General features: G+C 35.1%; 1 protein-coding gene across 3 annotated transcripts in view; it reads left to right on the forward strand.

Annotated features, from left to right (window-relative positions):
* The window catches only part of SCAF4 (SR-related CTD associated factor 4), a 56,862-nt gene that overhangs the window by 14,401 nt on the left and 18,678 nt on the right, over positions 1 to 23,783 (forward strand). For 2 of the 3 annotated variants that reach the window (XM_061192916.1, XM_061192917.1), the window contains exons 2-15: positions 7,290 to 7,373; positions 8,277 to 8,321; positions 9,849 to 10,010; positions 11,172 to 11,307; positions 11,634 to 11,773; positions 12,404 to 12,580; positions 16,957 to 17,165; positions 17,520 to 17,628; positions 19,440 to 19,604; positions 20,134 to 20,219; positions 20,901 to 21,091; positions 22,028 to 22,128; positions 22,578 to 22,691; positions 23,540 to 23,696. In XM_061192916.1, the coding sequence (XP_061048899.1) occupies positions 7,290 to 7,373; positions 8,277 to 8,321; positions 9,849 to 10,010; positions 11,172 to 11,307; positions 11,634 to 11,773; positions 12,404 to 12,580; positions 16,957 to 17,165; positions 17,520 to 17,628; positions 19,440 to 19,604; positions 20,134 to 20,219; positions 20,901 to 21,091; positions 22,028 to 22,128; positions 22,578 to 22,691; positions 23,540 to 23,696 (1,876 nt within the window). The remainder of the gene's footprint in view (positions 1 to 7,289; positions 7,374 to 8,276; positions 8,322 to 9,848; positions 10,011 to 11,171; positions 11,308 to 11,633; positions 11,774 to 12,403; positions 12,581 to 16,956; positions 17,166 to 17,519; positions 17,629 to 19,439; positions 19,605 to 20,133; positions 20,220 to 20,900; positions 21,092 to 22,027; positions 22,129 to 22,577; positions 22,692 to 23,539; positions 23,697 to 23,783) is intronic. The other variant, XM_061192918.1, reaches the window with a different exon arrangement.

Below are 23,783 nucleotides of genomic sequence, written 5' to 3' on the forward strand. Positions count from 1 at the left end.
ATTCTACCAAATACCATTAACATTATAGAGTATTTCAGTATTTTTTTCCCTTCCACTTGTGTTTGGAAACTTTATATATGGTTACCAGATCTTCTTAATAACATGAATTATTTTCTAATTTTAAAAGTCATCTTGGGAAATTTGGGAACATCTGATTATTTTAGATTTCTAAAAGTGGAATGGTTGATTTAAAAGATATGGACTTTTTTAGTTCTTTGCTTCATGCTAATCTACACTCATGCCAGTTAGATAATTGAAGAACTGTATCTCATTGTCTTAATTTATACCTTTTTAACTATTGATAAGACTGAACATTTTTTTTCTATATTTATTAATTAGTTTGGGGTTCTCTTTGTTAATTGAGTTACTCTCCTCTGTGCAGTTTTCAGGTTTATTTTATCTCTTACTGTTTGTATGTGCTATTGATTAACTCATATGCAATATTCTGCTTTCAGGTAGAGTGGCATAATGATACTTGTCTAGCATGTGCTTGGCTTGCAGCTCCCCTTTCCCTGCGTGCCCCATCTCCCTCTCCCTCTCCCTCTCCCTCTCCCTCTCCCTCTCCCTCTCCCTCTCCCTCTCCCTCTCCCTCTCCCTCTCCCTCTCCCTCTCCCTCTCCCTCTCTCCCCCCTCCCTCTCTCTCCCCCTCTCCCTCTCTCACACACACACACACACACACACACACACACACACACACACACCTGTTCCCCCCCATCACATTAAATGCCCAGTATTAAGAAAGTATTAGCTTTGGTAAAGGCATAAAATGAAATGCCAGGTAATAAGGGACTGTAAACTATCCCTTACCTAATCGTTCTAGCAGTAAGTATTTTACGGAGCTATCTTCAGGCTATAATTAGATGGACAAAAAAGCATCTCTGCGGAGATGATGATTTTAAAAGATTTTTCCACTAAGTTTTCTTCTGTTAAATTTAACGTGTACTTTTATAAAATATATTTTACAAGCAAACATTTAAGTTATGTTGGCTTTAACTCTTGATTTGGTTGAAGCCAGTGTATCGGATTTGATGAGTCAAATGAACGAAAGACGAGAGAAGACTGTAGACTTGAACACTTTGATATCTTCATCTGTCAGAAGGGAGATTTGAGTACCAGCCTGTTACTGTGAGTGTATGTATTTCTTTTTGGAAGCATTCAGATTTTTTCCTTAAATTGAACTTCGTAATTAATTATTAATAACAGGAGCTTAAGCCAGAATTTGTCATCTTGGAGGTCATAATAGCAAAGGAAGGAATACTAGATATAATCAGTATAATTCATTATAAAAGAAAGTTAAGGAAAGCAAATACTTAAAAGTTTAAGGAGGGGGGGAAGGTAGGGGTAAGTATCCCATTGAAAGAGATTCTATCTAGAGATATCTAGTCACTAGGAGCCAGAACAGATTCTCACAGGCCAAATTAAACATTTTTCTTTTGTAAAGTTTGTTTGTCTAGTGATGACTCTAAACCAAATATTTCAGAAAGATATTTGTCATGATTTCATCATGAATAAATTTTAAAAATACATAGATAGGATGAGAGTATTGTTAAGTGAATTTTAGCTGACTGGCAGAGCCCAAGGAATATCAGATAAGGTCATCCTACAAGTAGGTCCTGTTCTTTTTAATTTTTAAAAAACCATGGTGTTGGAGGAATGCCATATAAAGTAGGTTTGTGAAATTTACAAACTGATTGGAATAGCTGCTACATTGAAAACAAAATCATTTCCAGACTACCTAAGTAGATTGAAAGGACTGTCAGAAACCAACATAAAGTCAACATGAAGATCTAGTTTTGATAAAGATTCCAGTGAAAACAGTCTGAGGGTTTCAGTTGATTATAAATGTGAGTTAATAATGAATTAAGCACTATTTTTAAAAAATAATAAATGATCTTCCCTACCCCAGGATGTCCATGTTCTGAATCCTAGAACCTGTGAATATGTTTCCTTACCTGGCAGAAGAGACTTTGCAGATGTGATTAAGGGTTTGAGTTGAGTTAATTATCCTGCATTATCTGGATGAACCCAGTGTAACCCCAAGGGTCCTTCCTTGAGAGAGGCAGGAAAGTCAGAGAAAGTGCTCTGACAGTGGAAGCAGAGGTTAGGGAAGAGAGAAGATGCTATGCTGCCAGCTTTGAAGATGGAAGAAGCAGCTATGAGCCAAAGGAATTTAGGCACCCTTTGGCTAGAAAAGGCAAGAAATAGATTTTGACCTAGAGCGCCCAGAACGAAGGCAGCCCTGCCAACACCTTGGTTTCAGACTAGTGAGATTCTTTTTTTTAAACAAGGTACAGTTTTATTTATTTTTAAATTTATTTATTTATTTTTGGCTGTGTTGGGTCTTTGTTGCTCCGCGCAGGCTTTCTCTAGTTGCGGCGAGCGGGGGCTACTCTTCCTTGCGGTGCACAGGCTTCTCATTGCGGTGGTTTCTCTTGTGGCGGAGCACGGGCTCTAGGTGTGCAGGCTTCAGTAGTTTTGGCACACAGGCTTAGTTGCTCCACGGCATGTGGGATCTTCCCGGACCAAGGCTCGAACCCATGTCCCCTGCATTGTCAGGCCAGATGCTTAAACACCACGCCACCAGGGAAGTCTGGAGATTCTGACTTCCGGAAGTGTTGTTTTAAGCTAATGTGTTACTGCAGGAATAGGAAACTAATACAAAAGACAATCCACTAGATTCTACAGGAGTATATCTGGGCCCTGTTTATTTTGGTTTATCATGCTTAAAAGGAATTAGCCAGGATAGTCGGATCTAGAAATCATATCATTTGGCTAATAGTTGAAGAAGATAAGAGAAAGGGAAACATGCTTAGTTATATTTATTTTATCACATGAGAAAGATCACTGTTGTTCTGTGCTCCAGAGGCAAAACTAGAACAGGAGAGGGAGGGAAGGTTATCAGAAGGGAGATTTGGGGTCAGTACAAAGAAGACTGCTGTAACCATTGGGGCAGGTTAGTTATGAGTTATTAAGCCTGTGGACTAATATGGGACCTGCCAGGTGTATTGTGAAAGCAGTTCTGAATTTGGTATAAGTACTGGATTACGTACTAAGGTGCTATACAGCTTTAAAACTCTTTGATACTACTGTATTTTCAGTATAGAGAAAATTTCTCTAAATTCAGTTAGCACTTGAATAGTAGATGTAATACAAAAAAGGTATTATGGTAAGCCATAACAAAAAATTAAACTCGAGGTGTGTGTCAAGATTCCCAGGGCGTATAAAAAGAAATGAAATGGAGGTGTTTGTAATGAGGTGGATGGAGTTAGAGTCTGTCATACAGAGTGAAGTAAGTCAGAAAGAGAAAAACAAATACAGTATGCTAACACATATATATGGAATCTAAGGGAAAAAAAAAAAAAAAAGAGGTCATGAAGAACCTAGTGGCAAGATGGGAATAAAGACACAGACCTACTAGAGAATGGACTTGAGGATATGGGGAGGGGGAGGGGTGAGATGTGACAGGGTGAGAGAGTGTCATGGACATATATACACTACCAAATGTAAAATAGATAACTAGTGGGAAGCAGCCGCATAGCACAGGGAGATCAGCTCGGTGCTTTGTGACCACCTAGAGGGGTGGGATAGGGAGGGTGGGAGGGAGGGAGATGCAAGAGGGAAGAGATATGGCAACATATGTATATGTGTAACTGATTCACTTTGTTGTAAAGCAGAAGCTAGCACACCATTGTAAAGCAATTATACTTCAATAAAGATGTTTAAAAAAAAAAAAAAAAAAAAAAAGATTCCCAGGGCGTTATATACCTCTATTTACTGAGCCATTTATATGTCAGGTACTAGGCTAAGAGATTTATATACATTATCTCATTTAATCCTAACAGTCTTATGAGGTGAAATGAGTACTGTTAATCCTTTTTTTCAGATTTCAGAAATCCTTGAAATTTAGAAAAGGTTAACTAAACTTGTCAAAGTTTATACTGTTAATAAATAGCAGAGTATCATGTTACTTTGACTAACCCCCAAACACTATGAATTCTACAGGTGTCATGGGCCAAATATGCTCCTTCCTTATCTTCTTTTGAAACTGTTCTTTATTGATATAAGGGATCATTGTGCGTGATTCTTCATAATTTTTAGAATACTTTGTAAATCAGGCACCCAGCAGAACAGTGTTCACATTTAGTATTTTCTAATAGTTATTTAGCTGGTGACAGCAAAAAGACAAACTCATATCTGTTGCTGACAAGTATTTTTTTCTTACTAAGGCTTTCTAAGGAGGTTTTGTACCTTTTGGGTCCTACTGCTGCTATTATTTTATATAAGAGAATTACATGGTTTTCTCTGGCTGCTTTGACACATTTGTTTTCTTTGACAGATTACATTAATTCTGAATGCAGATCTGTAATAACAGGGAGAACACTGCACCTAGTGATGTTTATTGAGCACTTGCCCTGTTGCAGATGATATACTAGTCGTTCCATACACAAAAACTAATTTATAGCATTTGACCTTGCCAAATACCTTTAATTTCTGTTATTTTCCTGGTGTTCCTTTGTGCAACCCCCTTCTCTGTACCACATTGAAATACTTGGTATACCCTAGTTAATTATATCATCTTTGTTTTCGTCTTACTCATCCTCATGGCTTTGATTCTGTGACCTTTCAATTTCTAGCGGGACCTCTTCTTTGTTCAAGATGCATTTTCCAGTCTGCTGAAATCTCTACCTGAATATTCAGTAGGCATCCCAAATTAAATTCAGTATGTCTCATCATTATCCCTGAATCAATACAATATACGTATAGACAGGCACAGATGCCCACTTGATATTTTGTCTGTATTCCCCATCATAGTTAATGGTCTCTGCATGTATTTAGTCAATAAGCAGCATTGTATAAGGAGATGACTATGCTATTAAGGATTGTAAGCTTTAAAATCAACAAATTCTAGTCCAGACTCATTCCCTGGGCATCATCTCAAAATAGGTGTAACAGTCTATGTTAATTGTTAATATGATTAAATAAGATAATGTACCACCAAAGGTAATTCTTCCTTATACATAAGCACTCAGTGTTGGTTCCCTCCTCTTTTCCTGAGTTGTGCCTTCTTTAGTGGAATAAACACCCTTCCTCTGTCTCTTAGATGGTAGCACTTGAATGCTCTCTTGCTGTTCTATTGCCTGTAGTCTGTATTTTAATTTTTTTAAGTAAATTATGATTTAAGTATAGACTGTGGAGCGTTTCATCAGAAGATAACAGTGGTCTGTCTTCTGTGCTCAGTTGTCTGTTTTGTTTTGTTTAATATGGGGAGTTCCCTACTGCGGAAATAATCAAGAAGTGCTATTTGGGACATTAAGTGAATATTAGCTCTGGCTTAGGCTTCATTGAAATATGATTCTCTAAGCTTTTAATGGCCAGAGAAGTAGTTCTCACTGTTGCTTATTCTTTTTTTTTTTTTTGGCTGTGTTGGGTCTTTGTTGCTGCACGTGGGCTTTTTCTTGTTGCGGCGAGCGGGGGCTACTCTTCGTTGTGGTGCTCGGGCTTCTCACTGCGGTGGTTTCTCTTGTTGTGGAGCACAGGCTCTAGGCGCATGGGCTTCAGTAGTTGTGGCACGTGGGCTCAGTAGTTGTGGCTCGCAGGCTCTGTAGTTGTGGTGCACGGGCTTATTAGCTGCTCCGCGGCATGTGGGATCTTCCCAGACCAGGGATTGAACCCATGTCCCCTGCACTGTCAGGCGGATTCTTAACCACTGTGCCACCAGGGAAGTCCCACTGTTGCTTATTCTTAAGATCCATGTGTAAACTTTTTTGTATCCCCTTTCTCTGCTTTAAGGTCCAGAGAAGGAAATAGAACCACGGTAATAAACAACTGTCTTAATAACTTTTATAACTTAGAAATGGGCAGAACATGCCCTTTTATAAAATGTGTGCTGTATATTTCATGCAGTGTTGATATTTTTCAGTTTGTGTTGAAGTTGAAATATTTTAAATCATTTCGTATTTTCTCATTGGTTTTTATAGTTTCAAAGATTACCATCTCCTTTCTAATTGTTTTTCAATTAGTGAGCCTTTATTCTCAAGGAGAATTTTAATTATGTTGGTAAATAAAATGATAAAGAATGACCTTATTTACTTAATCCCTTTTAAAAAAATGAATTTCTGTGTTAATATCTTTGTGTTTTTCCCATTTTCTGTATCTTAGTATTATTTATGGAAAAATTCTACCTTTCTCTGCTTAGGCAGAGTATGTATCTGGTTCTTAATATTGATTATATCTTTCATTGCATACTTTTTCTAAAAATTACTGTTACCGTTGTCTGTAGTCCATTGTGTCTGTAGTTTTGAAAAGCTGTGAAAATTCTGTTGCCAGGGAATTTAAGGTATGTTGCCAGGTAGGGCTATTTATTCTGGGAAAGGAGACTTTTGTTCTTTAGGGTAGCCTCTTAGTAGTGGTCTAGTAAAGATGGTCTATGTCTTAGGGGTTCCATATTTGAAATACCAACATTAATTAGAAAAAAATGGAAACATGGTTCGTATAAGGTTGATAATGCTCAGGAAGCCCTGAAACTTATTTCAAGATGTATTTTTAGAAGAGTATGTGTGTGCCTATGATTAAAACAAAACAAAAACAAGAATTTAAGAAACTAGATATAAGCTTAATGTCTTTTATCTTTGTAACCCTCTATGGGCTGTCATTATATCTTGGTTGGATTTAAACTTTAGGGGGAAGGAGTATGCATGTGTGGTTAAGTCTCCTGTGAGCACCTGATTGTTGGATTTACTGTAGTGAGATTTGTTAAATATGGTGTCATTTTTATTCCTGACTAAATCAAGAAATTGTGAATTCAAGCTTTATAATGGCATGTTAAATTTCTTGCCTGATATAATACATGTGTTTCTCCAAATGAACGTTAGAATTATTTGAAGTTCTCCAAAATCTCAATGAGGTTTGGAATGAAATATTAAATATTGAGTCACAGTATTGCTGTTTTCAGTACAGGAACATGGTGTGTTTGTTTCCATTCAAATCATTTTTGAGTTCTCCAGTAAAGTTTTGTAATTTTTTCTGTTACAGATTTTATAAATATTTTACCTTTTTCCCCCTTTTTGGCTACTTTTAATATGATTTTTTCCCATTGTATTTTCGAAGTGGTGATGCCAGTATGTAGGAAAGCTCTTGTTTTTCTTTGCTAGACGAATTATTAAACTTAGTTCCAAAAATTTATTATTCTTTTAGTTAATATATTACAAATATATTTGTAGAACTGAAGGATTAACCTCTAATTTTACTTGTAATTAAAACATTTTTTTCCTCTTTTTCTGTTTTTTAAGCTCTTTTCACTTATGGATATGAAACCTCCCATCTCTCGAGCCAAGATGATTCTCATCACGAAAGCTGCTATTAAAGCTATTAAGGTAAGAGTAAAAGAAATATATTTAATTTGGAAAATGTTTTTGAAATTTTGAAAATGTTATTGTTAAATGTGAGAATTCATCTTGTGAATTAGTTCAGGCCTGAATCGAAGCACACTAACCAGGTTTTGCTGAAAGTACATAATAATACAGTATGGTGCATCTACATTGTAACGTATTATATCAAAACCTGTTTTGTTGTTAGTATTTCCCCTTTATATTTTTTAGCTTTACTGAGGTATAATGGACAAATTCAGTAATATCATGTAATAGAACATGATTTGATACACGTGTACATTGTGAAATGATTACCTCAGTTAAGCCAATTGACACGTCCATCACCTCACATAATTGCCTATTTTGTGTGTGATGCTAAAAAAAGTTGAACTCATTGAAGTAGAGAGTAGAATGGCAGAGGGTTTTTTGTTTTTTTGTTTTGTTTTGTTTTCATTTAATTCTTATCATAAATTGGAGTATTAGCTTCATTTTTATTTAAAAACCTTGGACTTCATGAAATTAAATGTCTTACCCAGTCACACCTTAAATAAGTGAGTCTCTTTAAAAACTGCATTATTTAGTTCCAGTTCCACTGTTGTTATCCCTCTCATAAAGTTCCTTGATAAACTACTTTATGAAGATTTACTGATTAAAAATCTAAGAAAAGGACCTTGTGTTTGGGGGAATTTTTGTAGTTGTCTGTTTTAGTTTGTAGTTTCTTTATGATTTGTTAAGATTTTTTCAGTTGTTGACTACGGGTTGACTATGGATTATTTCCCATGTTTTTTTCAGTATTATCTTGGGAATTAATTCAAATTGTGCAAATTTCAAGATTTTTAAGTATTTTCTAATTACAGGAAATGTAGAAGTATGTAAACTGGATAATGATTTTCTTTTCATTCTTTTCAGCTTTATAAGCATGTAGTTCAAATAGTAGAAAAGTTCATCAAAAAGGTAATTATCCATTTATTTATTACCTCATTTTAGTTGTGATCAGTATTTGTAATTTACTTTGTAAATTGTAATTTGGATAATTGCTTCTAAAGCCACTCTACAGAAAAGTTGTCACTCGAAGTTCTTTTTAATCACTAGAGTTTTTTTTGTTTTTTCCTAACAAAACAAAAATTTATAGCAGTACTATTGATTGAGCACTTACTATGAGGTAGGATTCAACAACAGTTTCTTCTCTACTGAACAGGACTCTTCCTTGAGCCTGATGTGCCTCCTCTCCCCTTTGCCCTGTCTACTCTGTTGACATTTAACTCATCTTGGAGTACTTCAAATGAAATCACTTCGTAAAGTTTTTCCAACTTGCCCCTGCTCCCATCATAATTAAACAGTTTTTCACTTCTACAGTTATATGGTGTGATTAGCACACGTCTTTCTCAGTAAAAGACTGAGAACAGAAGCTTACTTAGACATCCTTGTCTTCTCCCCCAACCTGGAGCTGTGCCATGTAGTACACACTAATAAATGTGTGTGGAAGTGTCTCTGGTCCATGGCCATTTAATACTGGCTGAGAGACAGGAGTTAGAGCCCCAACAGACCAAAAAGTATAGTCAATAGAGGTTTTTATAGTAGCAAATCAAAGTACCAGTAAATAAAACGGAAAAAAAAATTAAAATTACCTATATGCCACCACCCCAGTTATGATGAATATTTACTCATGTTTTAGTATGTACATGTACATTTATAAAAGGAAAATGGAGACATAGGCTGATGGATAACCTGCTTTTCCTGCGGAATTTATTATAAACATCTACAAAGTATTCTAACATATGATTGTTTTTCACGATTTACTGAGCCAGTTCCCTATTACTGGACATTTCATTTCAGTGGTTAGCCTTGTGGAAAAAATTTAGAGGCATCTTAATTGTTTTCCTTAGGATAAATTTCTAGAAATAGACTTGATGGATCAAATAAGGGCTTTACTTTTATTGCTAAATCATCTTTCATAAAGGTTGTACCACCAGAAATGTGTGCAGGTGTCTGTCTATTCATTTTACCTTGTCAATTTGAAAGGCCAAAAATGACCTCTCCTTTTAGTTTTTGTTTCTCTGGTACTGTACTTTAATAGAATTGAAATTGATATGTTGTTAAAATGATCTCCTTGATAATTTTAAAAGGTAAAAATTATTTTTTTGAGCAGGATGAATTACAGCAGAGATTTATCCATAATAAGTGGATTTGTATGGAGGTGGCTTAGGGATTGGTAAAGTAATGTTGATTCTGGGAAGTTGTGCGTGGGGAGACAGAGGGATCAGAGAGAAGTAAAATATTGGGGGTCTGAAGTATCAAGAGAATGGCAGTTCTATACAGACCTGTGGGAAATTTGACAAGCTAGCCAGTGAGAACTAAACATTCAAGTAGTTTCTAAATAGAAGTAATTCTTGGATACATAGTTTCATAAAAGTGAGATTAATGGGTGTCAAATTGTGATTTGCTTTTCCTGTATTGAATTTACATCTTTAATCTTTGTAGTGTAAACCAGAATACAAGGTTCCGGGATTATATGTAATCGACTCAATTGTGAGACAGTCTCGTCATCAGTTTGGAACTGATAAAGATGTTTTTGGGCCAAGATTCTCTAAAAACATAACTGCCACATTCCAATATTTGTATCTTTGTCCATCTGAAGATAAGGTATAGTTTATAATTTTTAAATTAAGTTTGTATTCTTGTTTTGTTTTTGTTTCTACTTAAATCTATTTAAATGTATATTAGATATTTAAAGCCTACTGTATTACTAGAAAGATAATCATAAACTTGAAACAAAACCCAGTTTTTTCTATAGTAGTCATATCTATTTTCTTAGGAAGTCCTTCAGGAATGTTGTACTGTTGAAATATAAAAGGAACACAATCTTGCTTTAAAAAGACATTGTTGGAAAGATTTCTTGTGGTTGAATGGTAAAGAAATTCTGCAACTAGAGGAGAGCAATGCTTATCTCAGATTGTTGCTTATTCCAAAAGGAAGGGACCAATAATTGATGGCTTTCCCCAGCATATAGAGCTGCTAGAGCGTAAATGGTATTCATTAGCAATCAGACTACAGTATTTAATTCCTCACATTTATAGCTGGTTTTGCTATGTACTATAAAAAGATAGAAAAACATTATAGACAGAAAACTACATTCCAATAGGTGGGAGAAATGCACTGGTAAACTCAGAATAATGAAAACTGGAGACTACAATAAACGGCATATAAATTTGAGTGTTATGGATTCTGTATTTATATTCTTGAAGGAATGCTCTTGTGGGGAAAATATACAAGAGAAAAGATCATTCCTTGAGTAGGAAATAAGCGTTACAACCATGAATAACACGTTTTCTCTGGATCTCCTTCATATTTACTAGTCCACAAAACAATTTACCTAACAATTACAGGCCAATAATTGTCTTAAATATTTTTACTGTTATAGTCATCCTGGAAAATTCTTCACTTCTCTAAGATAACTGGTTGTTTTTTTGTTTCTTTGTAATCATAAGTAAAATATAATGGAAACTTCAGATACATTTTTAAGTATTATAATGCATTTCTTTTGATTCTCTAGGCTATATTTCTTTTCTCTTTCTTTCCCCCCTTCTGTTTCTTACTCTAGATTGCACTACTGAAGAAAGGTCAGTTAGTGTAATTTAACCAGGTTGTAATTCTGATGATAGATTTTTTTTCTGTTTATGAAACAGATATAGCATGGAAATATTAGCCTGGGGTGTTTTTTTTTTCCTCCTCTTTTTGTAAGAGGTATAATAAATTATTTATGCAAATATTTATCATATATTCATGTTTTCTCACACATAACAGAGTAAAATAGTTCGTGTGCTGAACCTTTGGCAAAAAAATGGAGTATTCAAAATTGAAATTATTCAACCGCTTTTGGACATGGCAGCAGGAACCAGTAATGCCGCCCCGGTAACAGAAAATGTTACTAATAATGAAGGTATGGCAGGTGTATCTGTGAGCTTAGAAAATGGTATAATTTTTTGTGCATGAAGTGTTTGGAGTCTATTTATAGTGATGGAAGTTTTCTATAAGAAGGAAACTTGAGTTTACATCTTGGAAGGTATAGTTTTCTTCCCATAATTCTTATTTCTAATAAAAGTATTCAGTGCTTGTTACAGTATAGGCTGTATTACCATAATCTGTATTTTTTACTGTATGTTAAACTGAATGGAGTATTATTTTAGTAAAGAAGCTTAATGGAGATTAAAAGGAATATTTATGAGTTAAAGTTTACTGAGGGCTTAATGATCTTTTCTTTTTTAGGTTCACCTCCACCTCCAGTTAAAGTTTCTTCTGAACCCTCACAAGCCACTACAAACTCCATACCAACTGTGCCACAGTTGCCCAGCTCTGATGCTTTTGCTGCTGTGGCCCAACTGTTTCAGACAACTCAAGGTCAACAGGTAAACTGCCTATCCAAAGATTAAATTGTTTGCAGTTAGGTGCTGTTGTCAGTTCTTATTTTTCATTCCTAGTTAATGAGCACATTGTGGGGAGGAAATATTTCTACTTTTCAACTAGAAAGGCCTTTACTAGGAAGGGAAGGGATACTACATAGGGATAATAGGGGAAATGTGGGAAAGGTGAAAAACAAGGGAACAGCACACTGAGAAATAGCAGTACCCCCTTGGAGAGAACTGCGGAACTGCTGAGCGGTGGTATTGTTGCTCACAGTTCTAGCATTTCCAGTTGATTTCAAAATTATTTGGATTGGTGGAGATGATTTTTTTTACACTCTTTTAGAAAACATATTTACCTTGTTCACAATTCAGTGTATTTTCTCTTTTCTCTGACCATCATTTTCTACTGTTGGGGTATCAGCATACATTTTTAACCTTAAGTGACACATTTTATATCCCTGATACATTCATTCACAATAAACTTAACCATTATTAAAAGGTTGGTTCCTTTTTCCAGTTTACTCTGTGCCTATGCTATTTTGAGTCACCATTAAGGTTTTTTTTTAGTAAATTAACTTTTGATACTGTGATTATACTTTATTATGTGGTTTATCAGTCTTCCCATTCTTTAAGCTTCAGCAGATCCTTCAGACTTTTCAACAGCCTCCAAAACCACAGTCTCCCGCCATTGACAATGCTGTGATGGCTCAGGTTCAGGCTATCACAGCTCAGTTAAAGACAGCTCCTACACAACCACCTGAACAAAAAGCTGCTTTCCCCCAACCTGAACAAAAAACTGCATTTGACAAGGTATGCTTCTCTCACATAACCCACCCCATTGTTTACATCACTCAACTTGGAATGTGGAAGTTACCCCTTTTCTAGCTTCTCTGGCTTGTTCATTTTGTTGTTTTGTGATTTGAGAGATTTTCCCCCTCGACATCAAAACATTGATTATTATTCCTGGTTAAAAATCTAATATATACTCATTGCACAATTTTCAATATAAAGGAAAAGTAAACAGTGTAAAGGAAAGTAAACAGGGGAACATTCACCATTAACCCCCATACATGAAGGTAACTACTGTAACATTTTGCTGTATATCTTTTCAGAATTAATTTCCTGGATATATGCTTTTCTTTTTTGGTCATTATATATGTGTGTGCATATATAAAAATATGTGTGTGTTTTTAGTATATATATACACATATATATACATACAGTTTCTAACTTGCTTGTTTTGATCTTAATCCTCTTGTCTCTTTGTTGTTATTAAGGTAAATAGATGTAAATCTACGCATTTACTGAGTGCTTATTAGGAGTATTCCATTACATGGACACATCACAATTTAGCCATTCCCCTATTGATAGACATTTAAGTTGCTTTCTGTTTTCTGCTGTTAAAAACATTAGTTACCATATCTATAATATGAGGGTTTGGTTTGGTTGAGTGTCTTCCCAACTTCTCTGTTGGGCCTTCGTTATGTTTAAGGAGCTGCCACTAAGGATATAGGTGTGCTGAATATGCACAGCTTAGAGCTTCCTGTTGAAATGTTAGCCCAGACAACTCCAGTCTTGTCTGTTTATGTCATGTCTATTCACTGGATTTATGACTATGTACAATTTCATCTCATTTTACAAGTTGCAGTGCAAAAACCACAAAAGTTTGAAAATCCTAGAACGAAGTATCTTTTAGTTTAATCATCTCTAAAATTTTTGATTCTTTCTAACATTCTAAGATACAATAACTTTATTGCTGGGAGTCCAAATTAAGAATCCATATGGTAATTACTGCTTGTTATTCTATCTTAGTGATTTATGAATGACTACTTATTAAAAGAAGGTTGGATAAAATTTTTGAGTACAAAAGAAGTACATGCTTTTAGGGGGAAAAAATGCAAATAATACAGAAAGTTCTAAAGTAAAAAGGGAAATCAGTTCCACTCTGCTTTGAACAGATTTGTGTATGTTCCCATCCATATGTGAACATAAATTGTTATGTATTGTGGTTTTGTTTTTTAGTCTTCTGTGTTGTGTTGTGATTAGGAAAACTCTCTGAACTTGCATTAAAAATTCTCTTTCTTCTAGTAGTTTTATATTTTTGTTTTTCATGTTTGTCTCAATCTATCGAGAACCTATTTTAGAATATGGTTCAAGATAGTTAAATCTTTATGTTTTGGAAATAGCCAATTCTCACAATTTTTGTCATACGTTTTAATTCCCATTTGTTTCTGTGTCTGTCACTGGACACTGTTCTGTCCCACTAATATCTTTGTTTATTTCTGCAACATAACAGTTTAAACACTTGCAACTTGTATTTCATTTCTAGATGTGTTCTCTGCCCTTACTCTTTTTCAGGCATTCTTTGGCTATTCTTGGGCATATGTGTTAGGCTTCTCCAGAGAAGCAGAACCAGTTATACACACAGACACACAAAGGGGAGAAAGGGAGGGATTTTCTTTAAGGAATTGGCTCACACAGTTGTTGAGGCTGGCAAATTTGAAATTTGTAGGTCAGAGTGGCAGGCTGGAAATTCAGGTAAGAGTTAATGCTGCAGTCATGAGTCTGAATTCTGCAAGGCAAGGTTTTCATGTTGCTGTCTTGAGAATGCCTTCTTTGGGAAACCTAAACCTAAGTCCTTGCTCTTAAGGCCTTTGATTGGTTGAGGCACACCCACATTATGGAGTGTATTTCTTTATTCATAGTCTACTAATTTAAATGTTAATCACTTTTTTTTCCCTTGCTGCACCATGTAGCTTATGGGACCTTAGTACCCAACCAGGGATTGAACCCGGGCCCTGAGAACACAGAGTCCTAACCACTGGACCGCCAGGGAATTCCCAGTGTTTTCTTTGTTTTGTTTTGTTTGTTTGTTTTTGGCCATGCACATGTGGCTTGTGGGGATCCCCAACCAGGGATTGAACCTGGGCCCATGACAGTGAAAGTGCAGGGTCCCAACCATTGGACCGCCAGGGAATTCCCTGTTAATCACATTTTTAAAATACCTTCACAGCAACATCTATATTAATCTTTGACCAAACAACTGGGCACCATAACCTGGCCAAGTTGACACGTATAATTGATCATCACAGGATACTTTACCAGATGAACTTTAGCATAAATTTTTATGAATTTATAGGTTAAGAAGTACTGATAATTTCTTATACAGAATCTCAGTGTATTAGATTTTTAATATGTCTTATACATTTCTTGTGTCATTTATTCTTAGATGTTTACTCATTTTTCATGTTTAGTGTTTCGTAACACTTTTGTTTAGTTAATGATGCCATACAGGAAAACTACTGATTTTTATTTTCTGTTGTAAATTATCATGGTATTAGAAGCTTAGTTTTCTAGTTGTGCTCTTAGATTTTCTAGGCTACTAAATTTGACTTTTCCCATTCAACATCTAGGCCTGTTTCTTCTTCTTTTCTTACTGTTCTGGTGGCTAGGACTTACAAAAAAGAAATGTTGAATAATAGCAGTGCTACTGACATGCTTATTTTGTTGTTAATTTGAATTGCAACTAATTCCTCTAGTGTTTTATCTTAAGTGGGTTGGCCAATGTTTGTTAGTTACATTAAGTTTAGAAAAAGGAATTCTGTGCTTTTCCTTTGACTATAAAGGTCTATTTTAAGCTAGTCAAACAGCTGACTGGGAACAGTTTTTCTGTTTTGGCTGCTTCATAGATCTTCAGTTTCCTAAAAAGCAACAGAAATGTCTTTTTAGATAGTAGAGATCTCAGTTTAATTTTTTAATTGCTTCAAATCTTCTCCCAAAGCAATAGGTATAAATCGTAAAACTTTAAGGAACATGTCTATATGCGATAAACTGCAAAGATCATAGGCTTTGTGTTTTTTTTTGTAGACAGTTTAGACCCAAGTTTTAATTTTGGCTCCTGTCATTGACTCTATCTTGATGTTGAGTTACAGTATTCACTGTGTACCACTGTAAAAGAGCTATGGTAGTACCTATATTTTTTTATTGCCATGAGGGTTAAGTAAGCTAATGTGCGTAAAACAGCAAGGTGCCTGGGCCATGTTAGATCGCTCGGTTATAATAAGAACTTTTAGTCACGTTGCCTAGAATTATGAAGAAAGAAACAGAAGTGTTGTCCAAGAAGGGGACTTCCTTTCCTAATTTAGAAATCTGTTGTCCAATAAAGTAGAACCAGAATTTCCAGGCAGAACTATCACAGAACAACACAAATTTAGGAATTTGAGGTTGGAAATCCATGAGCAAGAAGGGCACACAGCCTGAGAAAAATGACTGCCTTGTTGGATGCCAGAGACTGAGGGCTTTGAGGTAGAAAAGACCATTGTCCACAGCCTAATTGTACATGTATTAACTGTACGGTCTTGGTTATGTTTCTTAATTACCCGAGCCTTAGTCTCCTTGTCTGTAAGAAGAAGAAACCATATCTACATTGCATGCTTCTTTTGATGATGAAATATTGTGTATAATCTACCAAAACACAGTAGTGGTTGTGTTACTTTCATTCCTTCTTTTCTAATAAATGTAACCATATTTTAAATGGCTCTTCTTTCTAGACATGTGATCTTGTGAAGTGCACTGATTGGTTTTTTTGATTTTTTTGTTTTTGTTTTTTTTTTAATGAAAGTTTCTGGTAATCTAAGGTGAGCTGTGAAGTTTTAAGAAAGAAGCAAGTGCACAGGTAGACTTTGCAGCCCTGTCTGTGCCATTCTCTTTTTTCTTTTTCATATTCTTGACCAAGCAGCATATGGACATTTTTCTGTAGGCATTTATAATGATTGGATAAGATGGTCTTTCTTTTTGTACATTTTACAAAGCCAACTGAAAACGTTTACCCATTTTCACGTGTGCAAAGTTCCAAAAGTTTTTAGTCTAGGAAAATAAATGTTTGAGTAAAATCTTTCTATCACTAAATTAGTTATAAAATCATATAGAAAATAGTCAAAAAGAAAACACTGTACTTAGAATTGGGGAAGAAAAACAGAATTTTTTAAAGTGTCTTTTCAGAATGGCATTTGTGTAAAAATTGTCTGTGAACTAGGGTCCTAAGAGGCATGTGGGAAGGTGAAATTGTACATGACAGCATTGTGGGATTATAGATGGTGGTGAATATCTGTTTTTATAAAGTTTTTTGTTCCGTGAATCACAGTCTGAATTTTAAAATGGAATATTGACATACATACCTATTCCAGAAGCTACTTGATAGATTTGATTACGATGATGAGCCGGAAGCTGTGGAAGAAGCAAAGAAAGAAGATGCTGCTGCTGCTGCCGCCGCCGCGGCCACCGCCACCGCCACCGCCGCCGCCACCACAGCACCTGCTGCTGCTGTTGCGCCCTCTGCACCTGCTGCTGCTGTACCTTCTGTTGCTGCGACCGCTGCTTCTCCACAGGCACCCTTGTGAGTTGCTTTCGTTGGATTCCTCAGCAGATAGAGATTTGGTAGTCATTGTAAGGCATAATGCAAGTAACACTTAATAACGAAATCATTTTTCATATAGTCTTTTAAAATTCTTTTTTTAAATTGTGGTATTTGGGGTTTTCTTCTGAATGGAGAGGAGATCCTGTCAGATTTACAATAAAAAATGACTTTTGGGAAAAATGCTGTATTTAAGTTAATATAGGCAAATATATGATTCAGTAAAATGTTGATTATTAATAACTCCTGAACAGCATTCTTTAAGTTTCTGTAGTATAAATGTGGCTAAGATTCATGTGTTTTCGAATGGGTAAAAAGACTACTCATCTTTTTTAGTGGATTTCCTGGAGATGGCATGCAGCAACCAGCATATACCCAGCACCAAAACATGGATCAGTTTCAACCTCGAATGATGCCAATACAGCAGGATCCAGTGCACCATCAGGTAGAGGCATTTTTCTTATAGCTGAGTTTTAATAACTGAAGATCTATTCATTAGAGCATATGGGTTGCGCTTCCCAGACCACTGTTACTTAGCTGCGTGCATGGCTAAATAGTACTATAGCTGCAGTAAAAGCTGTTGAGCACGTAACTGACTTGAGTTGCTTTTTGCTTTAATTAAAACAAAGATGCTAAACATTACATGCTAATAATTTAATAGGCATTTTTGTTTAAATAGTTTAGAGAGAGATTGTGGTTCTATTTCAGGGAACTGGCCTGTTTAGTTATACAGCTCTTTCCCTTGTGAGAAGCCTTTTTTTTTTTTTTCCTTTTTTCTTTTTTAATGTTGTGTTATTCAGTGCTTTAGAGGGCTTTCAGCTCTTCAACATTCAGGAATATAGTTTGAAATCTGCAGTAAAAGGAGCACAGTATACTGGAGAATTGAAGGAAGTTAATAAAGGTTTGTTCGTTGGGTTTATTTTAGTAAATCCTCTAATTCAGAGTTTTCTAAACTTGACCATGCATCTAAATTATGGGGATAAGGAGGAAAAAATACAAATCCTGGGCTTCTGGTGCTACAGTCAATCTAGAGAATCTTTATTTATTTATTTTTAGTTGTGTGGCGATTCTGTTGTACAACCAGCCTTTGGGAAATACTACTTTATAGACTTATTTTAGAAAGTGTTCTAAGAAATCTCTTTAGAATATATTCATTTTCTTGTCTGTATCATGTTCAGTCCATTCTATTTACAGGCATACGTTGTTTTATTGTTCTTCACAGATCCTGCATTTTTTACAAATTGAAGGTTTGTGGCAACCATGTGTTGTCAGATGATTGTTAGCATTTTTTAGCAATAAAGTGTTTTTTAATTAAAGTATATATGTTGGTTTTTTTAGACATAATGCTATTGCACACTTAATAAACTACAGTATAGTGTAAACATAACTTTTATATGCTCTGGAAAACCAAAAAATTCATGTGACTTGCTTTATTGCGATATTCGCTTTGTTACAGTGGCCTGGAATCGAATCTGAGATGTGCCTGTATTTGGTCATATGAAATTGATATTGTGATTTTAATAACTTGCTGATGAATGAAGTTTGAAAAATATTTTATAAGCCTGTTTAAAATACAAAGAAAACCTATGAACTTATTTCCAAATGTTTAACAATTACTGAAAGTTTGTTAATAATTTAGAAAGAATATTTTGTGATACTATAATGACATTACAATTATACTTTTAATTCTGTTAGCGTTGGAATGTCACATGTAGAAAATTGTTACACTGTGGCATAATACTCTCATTATTATGATATTTGAAACCCTAAATATCGAACCCTAAGTATTATGTATTACTGGTTCTCAAACCCTAGGCATGTTGGTTGAAACTCCCCTTGGAGTAAAATGTTTAAAATAAACCTGGAAGTCAGTGCTTCTAGCCACTTTTCCTCCCCCCAAAGCTTAATTGCCTTTAAAGTTGAAGAGAGACAGTTTGCGATAGAGAGTACCTCTGAGTTTAAGTTCAGTCTGTCACATTGCTTCCTCATATAAATGAAGTTATGTTTTTAAATTATAAAACCAGATCATGTAGTCATAATTTTAAAATGAGTTGTAAGATTTTTAACCTGTATTCTTGGATATATAACAATTCTTTGGATAAAGATTGTACCAATAGGAATTGTCAGTCATGGTTGCGTGTCAGTTTTTCCTTGATCAAAATTTATTGAAGATATTTTAGTTTTATATAAAGTAACTAAGGTTTTTTTTTTTAATTACTTAAAGTCTGCTCATACAATTTTTTTAAAAAACAAAAGGTTCCACTTCCTCCTAATGGACAGATGCCAGGATTTGGCCTTCTTCCTACACCTCCATTTCCTCCCATGGCTCAGTCCGTGATTCCTCCAACTCCACCCGTGCAGCAGCCTTTCCAGACTTCCTTTCAGGCACAAAGTGAACCACTTACACAAAAGGCACATCAGGTAAAACTTCATTCTCAGATTGTTGATTATCTTTATGGTTCCCTTGATTTATAAGTGGATTGCTGCCTGTTGGCTTGTTATCTTCCATTTTGAATATGAAGGAAGACTATTACTTTGGGCACAAATTTTCCCTCTCTGTGACCTAAGTTTTTCATTTGGAAAGTGGACATAATACTACAAATTTCCATACAGTTTGTGAGGATTGAGATAGAGTATAGAATGTTTAAACAGTGCCCAATTCACTGCTTTAGGTGATGGTTGGTAAACACAGTATGTAACTTTTACAAAATAATTTCCAGAAGTAGATCAGTATTTCTTCTAATCTTGTAAACCATATTAAAAAAACTTTTCCCACTCGTGGCCAGTCATTATTAAACTAGTAATTTGGTCTCAAGTAACCAAAAGAGAACTTTCAGGGCAAGAGATTTGTAATTTAGCATTTTTTAGATTTTTGTCCCATTTTTTTCTATTTATAATTTCCACTTTCTCTTTTAATGATGGGTTTTATGTTTTGTTTTTCTTTTTAAAGGAAATGGAAGTAGAACAACCTTGTATTCAAGAGGTTAAGCGGCACATGTCCGATAACAGAAAGTCAAGATCTAGATCAGCATCCAGGTAGTTTATAGAAAATGTTAATCCAAATCTGTATGTCTTAGGAGACATAGAATTTAAAATCAAGTTGGATTGTTTTCAGATGCCCAGGACTAATAAAATAACACTTGGTATGTTTGTATGCATGTGTGGATTGGGGGTAGGAGAAGTATTAATTTTAAAAAACTAAGTCATCTTAACCCACATTTTTTCCCTTTGAGTTGCTTTAATGCGTACTTACAGATATACGTGGAATCATAAGATTTATGTATTCAGAGTTCCTTTACCAATTTATCAACCCAAAAAAGTGGAAAGAGAATAAGTAATACTGTAATCAGATTACATGTTTTAATTCCTACAGAAAAGACTTTACTGAGAAGATAGAGACTAGTAGTCAGTATATCTTGGTGATGACATTAGCTTCTTCACTATAAAGATGTCATTTAATATAGTACCAGAGGTATCAAAGATGAGAGGTACTTTTATAAGTTAGCATCCTTATTTATCTCATTTATAATATATAAGTGCTTTCTAACTTTGAGCATCTTAAAAATCTTTAAAATGAATTCCCTGCTGTCAAATTCTTACATACCCAAACATTAAATTACCTAGTTGTATTTTTTCTTTTTCAGATTAACACATGGCTTACATTTTCTTTTTTATCTCCATGTGTTAATCCATTCTCCCTTGTTCTGAAAATATTAGGTCACCAAAAAGGAGACGATCTCGATCTGGTTCTAGAACTCGAAGGTCTCGTCATCGACGTTCTCGATCTCGGTCCAGAGATAGACGCCGACATTCTCCTAGATCTCGATCCCAAGAAAGAAGGGATCGGGAAAAAGAAAGAGAGCGCCGACAAAAAGGCCTTCCTCAAATCAAACCAGAAACTGCTAGTGGTAAGTGAACATTTATATTCAAATTTCCTGCATTTTTTTTCATGTCATGAGTTTAAAATGTTTTATAACCGTTAGCAAAATACCACTTTATCAGGTCTTACTCGTTTGTGCTTTGGCATATACCCTTGGATTTGCTTTTGTACATTAAGCCAGCTGTAAAGCAGCAATGAGGAGTGAACCAAACTAACGATGAGGAAGTGTGTCTTGAATCGAATGTATGAAATAGAGTCATTAACTAGGTCTCCTACACATGGTGGAAAGGTGGGGGTTTTTTTCCCCCTAGAATAACTAGTGCCCTCTTTTATAAAGATTTATGATTTACAGAATGTATTAGCTTACATTATCTCCTGAATTTCATGATGTGTTTAGAATATGTTTAATAAGATGTGCTAGACATATTCTTGATATAACTCTGTAGCTATTAATGAAATTTTAATTTATAGTATAACTAGGGCATGTATAAAACTTCTGACTCTGCAAGGCTTATTACCGAGGACACAACATGAAACAAAAATCATACACACTCGACAGTTGGAAAGGAACAGCTACATGCAGTGAACAAAAAGCACTGAATTGGTTGGTCATCAAGATAGTTGGGATCAAGTCTTAGCTCTTGTGTTCACTTGCCAAGGGCGATCTTGGGCAAAATACTGCTTCTCTGGCTCTAGTTTACATAGATGAAATCTTTAGATGTGTCTTCAAAAAGACCAGTTTTTTTACCAACTCATAGGTGTACCTTTCACTATCCTGGTTCCATTTCTGGAAGTACTACCACAATTTTGTACAATTTTTTAAATGTATATGGGGTTTTCTACTTAAACTTGTGGTATCATAATGTAACTCATGCATATCTTCTTTAATGATTTTTTTCATGTAAAGTACAGTGCTATTCATTATCGAATGTGTATATTTTTATGATTATAATTTTATTTTAAGTTTGTAGTACTACACTCTGGGTGGGACAGCTGGACAAAAGGACTACTCAGCAGGATGTTGCCAGTCTCTTAGAAGAGTTTGGTCCAATTGAATCAATTAATGTGAGTATTTATTAAATTACTTAATGACAGTAGATAGATGTGATTAATGTTATTTTATGAAATTAAGGACTTGAAACCTAAGTTAAAATTTGCCCAGGTTTGTAGAAGATGTGGCTAGCGTTCAGGTGTTCTGAGTTCATGTTTAGCATTTAACTACATTTCTTGGATCACCAAGTTTAATCTAAAACCTTTTTCTAAAAAGGTTTTCTAAAAAAGTCTTTATATAACAAAGCTTGGGGAACTGTAGATTTGTCGATAATTGGAAGTTGAGACCAAACTGGAACCACCAATTTAACAAATTCATTTAATCTCCAGTTATAGAACTCTGGCTCTGGAGGGTGCAGGGGGTTTGAGTTGGGCTTGTTGGAACTGATTACTTAGTATTATATCTTGTTGCTTTTTTATTTAGTTGTTACTATATTTTATAATATTAAAATCTTTTGGAGCAGATGATTCCTCCCAGAGGTTGTGCCTATATTGTTATGGTTCATAGGCAAGATGCTTACCGTGCCCTGCAGAAACTGAGCCGAGGAAACTATAAAGTGAACCAGAAATCCATAAAGGTACTGTTTTATAGTTTATAATTCATTTCTTTTAAAACTTAATATATAATATTATGTGACTTTTTTAAAAAAAATGTAATTTTGGACACTGGGGCATTACAAATGCATCTTTTTTAAAAGAGGTTATCTCCTAAGAGTTAAAATTTTAAATGTTAGGTGCATGGTAGAATTTTTGTCTTTTTTTTTAAAGGTAAGTTCATCAAGGTATTTACTTGACGCTTTAAATGTAATGTCATTTTGTAAAATATTTTGTCATACAGAAAATTTTGTATTTTTCACATTTTAATTTTAAAGTTTGCCATCTCATCTTAGAACTATGAAAATTACTCACTGAAGATAGAGGAAAAGATATAGGTACATGGGTATTCTTACTCTGAGGGGCCAGAGTCAGTGTTTCCTTAATGTTATAATACCATGTTCTACCCTTGGATTGCACTGCAAAAGGATTTTGTCTGATGTTGAGTAATTCCGAGGTACCCAAGACTTTTAAAAGTGCTCCCCACTTTCTTATGCTGAGTTGTACAGGGAACTTCAGCCTGTCCCTGATAAACTTTTTCCTATTCTCTTAAGTTTTATGCTGCCTGGGTTTGGTGGGTGGTGGATGGTTGGAAGAGTAAGGAAGTGATTGCCAGTCAGATTTCCATCCTAGGAGAAACAAAGTGAGATGGTAGGGTAACCAGTTTCCTAGCACCGAATAAAGTTTTGAGTGAGATCCAGGGATAGCCAGGCCAGATTGCTCCCTTGCTGACCAAGTCTGAGCGATTAGAATCGTGGAGAACAGTTAACTCTCAGTTTATGACATTCTTCTCCCTTCCTTTCTTTTTATATTTTAACAAATGGTGAAATAGATTGCCTGGGCCTTAAACAAAGGAATAAAGGCAGATTATAAGCAGTATTGGGATGTAGAACTTGGTGTTACTTATATTCCGTGGGACAAAGTCAAGCCTGAAGAACTGGAGAGTTTTTGTGAAGGAGGAATGTTGGACAGTGATACACTTAATCCAGGTAAAGCAGTATTTAATTTTTTTAAAAAAATTCATCTGTTTCCTTGGTAGTGCTGTGACAAATGTTTATTCTTTGCCTTAGGATCTG

Source organism: Eubalaena glacialis, chromosome 6, assembly GCF_028564815.1.
Source record: "Eubalaena glacialis isolate mEubGla1 chromosome 6, mEubGla1.1.hap2.+ XY, whole genome shotgun sequence".
NCBI classification, from domain to species: Eukaryota; Metazoa; Chordata; class Mammalia; order Artiodactyla; family Balaenidae; genus Eubalaena; species Eubalaena glacialis.